The sequence below is a fragment of the Gigantopelta aegis genome, unplaced genomic scaffold, assembly GCF_016097555.1.
Source record: "Gigantopelta aegis isolate Gae_Host unplaced genomic scaffold, Gae_host_genome ctg2683_pilon_pilon:::debris, whole genome shotgun sequence".
NCBI lineage: Eukaryota > Metazoa > Mollusca > Gastropoda > Neomphalida > Peltospiridae > Gigantopelta > Gigantopelta aegis.
Window position 1 is genome coordinate 18,438 of NW_024532994.1, and position 6,765 is coordinate 25,202.

General features: G+C 36.2%; 1 protein-coding gene across 1 annotated transcript; it reads left to right on the forward strand.

Annotated features, from left to right (window-relative positions):
• The first annotated feature begins 485 nt into the window (after window positions 1-485).
• LOC121391575 (zinc finger CCHC-type and RNA-binding motif-containing protein 1-like) lies at window positions 486-1,425 on the forward strand. The gene is given in 7 exon segments (XM_041523156.1): window positions 486-569; window positions 627-655; window positions 740-758; window positions 760-909; window positions 912-965; window positions 1,040-1,130; window positions 1,406-1,425. Coding segments are annotated over 7 exon segments (447 nt in total).
• The last annotated feature ends 5,340 nt before the right edge of the window (window positions 1,426-6,765 follow it).

Genomic DNA, 6,765 nt, shown 5'->3' on the forward strand with positions numbered 1-6,765 from the left:
GGTTACCAGCATACTCTACGGAGTATCCGAAAGGCCGACTAGGATAGGGCTGGTAGTCTCCCTTTAAACGAGATGAGGCTGGTTGTATTTGTGGTTCCCCGGTTCCTGAATGCAAATTCCCTAAGAGCTGGAATCCCGTACGGCTGGTTTTAAGTTAGGGCGACGCTCCAGCCAGGATTACCTCGCGAAGACGAGGGTTACCAAGCCAGGTGGCGGTCCCAGCTAGCAATAGCAGGGAATCCTGGAGCCTAAGTGGAAGCCTGAGTGGGTGAGCGAGTAGGAATCGTTTGGGCACAACACAAGGGTTTTTTTTTTATTTTTTTATTTTTTATAAATCTTAAATCTTACTGGGAAAAAAATGGTCAGTCTGTCATAGAAAACATTCTATGAAGTTGTATGGTTTGGCTGTAGGCGTGGCTTCAACCTTGTGGCCTTGCCCAGTGTCATGTACATAGCCGTCTTTAGTATAAGTGTGTACTACAGCAATGAGTGGTGGATTGTGTCCTAGCAAGAGTACAATATATGTGAGCAACCTACCCTACTGTCTGACTAATAATGACTTACATAAGGTTAGTAACAACGGAAAATTAAGTATGAAAGGTTATATTTTATTATAATAATTACAGATATTTGAAAAGTTTGGAAAAATTGGAAAGTAAGTTAATACAGGCTCAAATTAATGCTACCTAACTAGAATGATGCATATTCTGCTTATATCATATTTGATCTTTCTTTTCAGAGTGACTGTTTTAAAGAACAAAAACAACTCGGGAGAGTCAGGGTGTGGCCTTTGTTTTGTTTGTGGATAGAGCATCAGCACACAAAGCAGTGAGAGTATTGAATAACCGAGAAATGTTTGGGAGAACTCTAAAATGTAGCGTTGCTAAAGATAATGGACGTGCAGCTGAAATTTATTAAGAGAAAAGTGTACAAAAGACAAATCATTTTGTTATGAATGTGGGTGTGTGAATTTATACATCCATTCTCCAGTCTATTAATCAATTATGCATCCATTAATCAACTTGTTTGTCTATTACAGATATCAGGACATTTAAGTTATCAATGTCCTAATAATGCATTAGGAGATCGACAATTGCCACAAAAAAAAAGAAAAAAAGAAAAGATTTTGAGTATGGCTAATAATTCAAAATTGTTATCTACTTTATAATTTAGTGAAGAGCATGAGGAGGAGGAGAAGGAAGCAGAGGAAGGAGAAGATATCGATGACTTTTCATTAGGAGATGCTATCCGATTGACTCAAGAAGAAAGAGAAAGAGAAGAACTAGTTAGTTAAATATATGTATCACTATTTATAACATTCTAATATGGTCTAGACTAAGTTTCAATGGAAGACAAACGGAAACAGTATGGCCGTCGAACACTACACCTGATTCTTATTTTTCAGATGAGGATGCCAGTGACTAAGTATTCTCAATATATATCAATACAATATAATGAAAATATAAGTGTATGCCACTATAACACATATAAATTGAAGTAATAAAACAATAAAAAAACTTTGAACTAAAAGGTTAATTGAATAATGACAAATACAGACTGAGGTCAGGTGCTTTGCTATAATGACTGGATTGCTGTAAAATGTACAGGGACAGTTTTTTAGATAAATAATTTGATTCCAATTCTGTAAATCTTCTCAGCATTTCTCTAAACCAAGCATCCATGCTATTTCAGTAACAGCACTGTCGTCTGGTAAATTAGCCTATACAGACAGATACAAGTGAATAAATGGATCAATGGACAGCACCTACCTCCTCTGGATCAGTTAACATATTAATTACTCTCTTCCATGTTGGCAATAGCTACAATAATTATTATATAAATTATTAATGCAATCACTTGGACTTACCAGAGAAAAAAACAGGATATACCGCTGCTAGCTTTTTGAACGAGGTATTAATGTCTGTTCACAAAATGCTTCAACAATGTCATGTGTCAACATCATCTAGAAACAACAAAGAGACAAGAGATATATAGGAATAATTAAAATACAGTCTTACCATTCCTGATTTATTAGGTAGCTCAAGTATCTTATCAACCACCATTCGCCAAAAATTGGCAATTTCAGGAAGAGCTTGATCAGCAACATGTAATTCTGTGTACACTGTCCATATCTACCAAATATATATGTACATGTACATGTACATGTATAACTTACTGTACAAAAAGAAAGAATACCAGTTTAGTCCCAATATACCAAGCTGATATTCTAACAAGAAAAACAGCAAATAAAATGGCTGTCTCTATTTTTACTAACCTCAACAAGATTTTGTAAAGCAATCAAGACTAGTCTGAGAATATTATCAACAGTTTTTTCTGCAGAACCCAGTCGTATGGAGTATCTCACATTCGTTAGATATAACACCAATTTTTTATCAAGACAAGCACTAGTTACAGTGCTATGGACCGAGTTATGACACAGACAACCCATTAAAAGCCAGCCTAATAACTACATGGAGATAAGTCACATGTAAATCATGTGACATATCACAAGACAATTACCATTAAAGAACTGATATGATCATTGGCAAAGGAAAGAGAGGGAGGAGGACGTTGTTTGCTAGCATAAGATTTAGTGCTAAAGAGAGGTAACTAGAACTCTTGTAGTCAGTGGTTAATTATAATGTACCTTTTTTCTATCCAAGAAAAGCTGTATTCTCCCTCAACAATTCTCTGGACCAGCCCCCATGGATGATGTGTACGATTTACTCTCAATGCTACTAACTGAGCCAGCGTCAGCTTCACTTGACTAGCAATCTAAATTATGTAGAATATATATGAAATCATCTCTTAATAGTTGGAATTCTCTACTCAAGAGATGTCTGAGGCAGCTGCATTGCCAGATAATGAAGGGCCACTCTCATGGAATCTGTAAAGAGACTTTCAATACCAGTTGAATCCTCACCACTATTAACTAAAGCGCTTAAAGGAATCTCCTGATCACGCTGAAGAGAAAAGAAAACCACTCAATAAAGAGTAACACCTAACATTAACAGACGTACCAGTTGTGGCATATAAAATCTCTCTTCCCATATGTGTCAATGTAACCCAAGTACGTATATTCATTTAATAGTATTAGAAAGGTCTGACCATAAGCTTATTATGTTTTCAGGTAGTAACAAAGACTGTGGATAAAAGACCCTCGGAAAATTCCTCAACCAACAGCTTCAATAAAACAAACTTTTTAGGTACCTCACGTCTCTAGTGACAATTTTACTAATAAACAGAAAATGGGTATTCTCATACTAACTCTACTAGGAGATTGAAGAAAAGCTTTGTACCAGACCCCCACTAAAGTTACCAGACCCCCTGCAGGACAGTATGTATTGTGCAATCCTTCGGATATAATTTCAGGAAATTCTTGTACAATAGCTGTGATAGAGAGCTGAGAAGTAGGGTTGAACCCTCCCTAAAGAGAAAACATATCCTTAATAAATATATGTGTGTGCATGTGTGATGTTTACTGTTAAATTTGGGTCCGCAAACTTTAATAGTTGTATAATAACACGAAGGAGTGTGTTGAAAAGCAACATGCAACACCTGAGGATAAAATCTAAAAATAGAACACTATTTTTAGTAACAACTCTTGTACTTACAGTTGGCAATTCTTTTAGTTTCTTCAAAAATATATCCAAGTTAGTTAGTCCCCCAAAATAACGAGCGAAATTTTCTGGGAGGAGTTCCAAATAAAGGCCAAATTTAACAATGACTGAGTAGTGAGTTCTCTATCAAAGTGGGTGGAGCTATTTATGTCCTAACAAAATAGATCATTTTATTGAAGTAATGTATAAACAAGAAATCATGTGACGCATTACATTGTGGTCACACTAGTCATGCTTCAATTACCTCTAGAAAATATTCAACAGGAGATGCCAATGTTAAATCGGCTGGATCTATTTCCTCTTCTTCCTCAGTTCCAGCTGGTAGCTGCTGTTTAGTTAAACAAGACACAACAGCTCTGAAAACAACATCTTTTAGTTCTAGAGACAAGTGGGCGTAGTCAAGTATACATTCATTACTGCATTAGTATCCCAAACCTTTATGGTCATGACGAAATAGATAAACAAAGACCTTCTCTCAGCAAATTGAGTTAGTACTGTGAGTAAAAACTGTTTAGCAATAGACATACCAGAACCAGGAGGTGGATCTGATAAACTACTGCATAATATAAAAAATAAAACAAACTAGTTTGCTAAACTGGTCAGACATGTATTACCTGCTGTCTTGCCAATAATAGTGACCTGCAATGACAACTCTAAACAAGATAATAATAATTAATTAATTTGCATTATTTTTTCAATATAATACATTTGCCTTACAGCAATGGTATCTGATACAAAGTTCAAAATAATATTAAGATCTTTTGATATGCAAGTGTACCAGTAGAAAGAACACACAGAGGGTGTGGTCATACTCACTTTGAAATACTTGGTATAATCCATGTGACTAAATGAGACGAGACAAGATTTGGTATTCTGTGAGAAACATGTCCCCAGACACAGGACACTAAGTGCTATTACTTCTTCAGTATAGATGTCAGTGGGTTGTTGACAGAACTGGCAGACATTAGGGCCTGGCTCTTGTATCAAAGTCACCTGATCCATAGAGAGACTAGAAGTATATGTACTAGAAATACTAGCCATTGATAACTTGGTCAGTAAAGGTGGAGGAGCCTTATTAACTACAGCTGGTTCCATGTTGATTGCTTTGCTTTTGAGAAGCTAAAAGAACTGCTTTCTTCTGGGAACAGGAGCAAGAGGACGACGTTCTAAATTGATTGAACGTAGCTTAGCTGGACTGTCTGAGGGCCAGTGAAGTACCAACTCAGCTGGAGGGGAATGAGGCGATTCAGGAAATGAGAAATGTTGGAGGATTTTGTAGGACGTGGTGTTTTTCCATCAGATGGTAATGTTTGTTGTAAAGAGCAAGTATGTGGTTTATAAAGTATTGTATTGACAACTATCTCAATACAATAGAGAAGATAACGTTCTGTTGCGTCATTCTGAACTATCAAATCAGAGTACTATAGTGGAATGGACATATATTACATGAACAGATGAACAATGGACAAATAGTGGGTAAATGGACAAATCAATACTGCTATATTTAAAATACCTTATATAAAACTATAAACAGAACCCTCAGCCCAAGGGGCCTGAAGATGACTAGGCAAATTTCCTAGTGTAAAGGAACATTTATATTCTTGATAAGGGGTTCGAGATAAAGTAGACGAGGTGTTTTGGAAAGGATAGTCCCCAAGGGTTGATGTCACTGAATACCCCAAAAGACGTAGGACAAAGGGGATCATTGTTTTAGTCTGACAGAATTCGTAATTTATGTCCAAGATCTATAGAATGGACAGATAAATTTAATGAAACAGATGAAATGGACAGAATACCTTACAAAGTTTAATTATGAAGGTTTCATAAATACGACTACCGACAGAGAATATAAGGAGGTTTGCGTCCAATTAACCTCTCCAATAAAGAGACAATGGTCTCACTTGTTGACTCCTACATATACAAACAATTTAATAGGTGGAGCCAATTTAAATTACTCCTGTAAATGACGAGTTATTCGTCTTTGCATACGAGGAGTGAGTGCTGAGTCATCAAAATTAGAATTTGTGCTGGCAATGAACTACACACAATATGACATAACTATCTGGACAATTATTATATTATAACAATTATTACTTCTAATAATAGGGTCGCTGTGTCACAATGAAGTTGAAGTGCTTCAATATTCATTGCATCATCTCTTCATCCAACATTAACATACTAAATGCTGATGATGTTGTACTGGGACGAGGTTCTTGTGAGCACTCAATGTACTAACATCAGACATCTTCTTTTGTGCCTACAAAAATAAAAAATAAAAAAGTGTTTGTGTTAATATGGTTACCTGAGCAACAGAGTTGATGTGATTAAACACATCTTCTGTGTCACGTGATTTCAAACATATCAGCAGCTCCTAGAAGCTGGTTTACTAGAGCAAGAGTGAGAGAAAGGAGAGTTGAGGAAGGGCAGAGTTCAAGAGAGAAAGAGTTTGTAACACGAGACTTCGATGAGATGGCATCCGAATGAACAAGGGTGACGATAAACTTCTTAATAGCCTAATAAAAAATGATCACATGACAAATGTACAACAATCACTTAATTATCACATGACAATCATTGTCCTATCACTTAAAAGTCACACGATTGTCACATGACATAGACCACTAGCATAGTGCTTTCTTAGCTCACATCAAGAGATTCCTGCTTCAGATTACAGAGACAGAAACGAACTCGAGTTGATACTTTAGAATCTTTGTCTTGTAACAGACGCACCATTTTACAAAAAGCATGAGCTAACGTTAGTTTCAGTATAGACATGGGGATGCCATATAGTAAGAGGTAGCCCCTCAATTCCAGGCATAAATTGCAATATCATAGTCAATTTATCAGCTGCAAAATATTACAAAATAACTTACGTACATATATTACATGTGATAGCTGTACCAGTTTTAAAGGGTATCCTCCATCCTTGATGTGAGAATCCTTCTTGTAACAGTCCCCATAGATACGATGATGACAGATGAGCTAATGTGGATGACTCCAACAAGACAATCTCATTTTGACAAGAGAGGAGAAGACCTACACAGGACTGATTCAAATAGGATACATCACTCTCCAACAGTCTCCATAACCTAATTTTATAAAAAATAATTTGTTTTATTACAAATGATATTATACATGTACATGT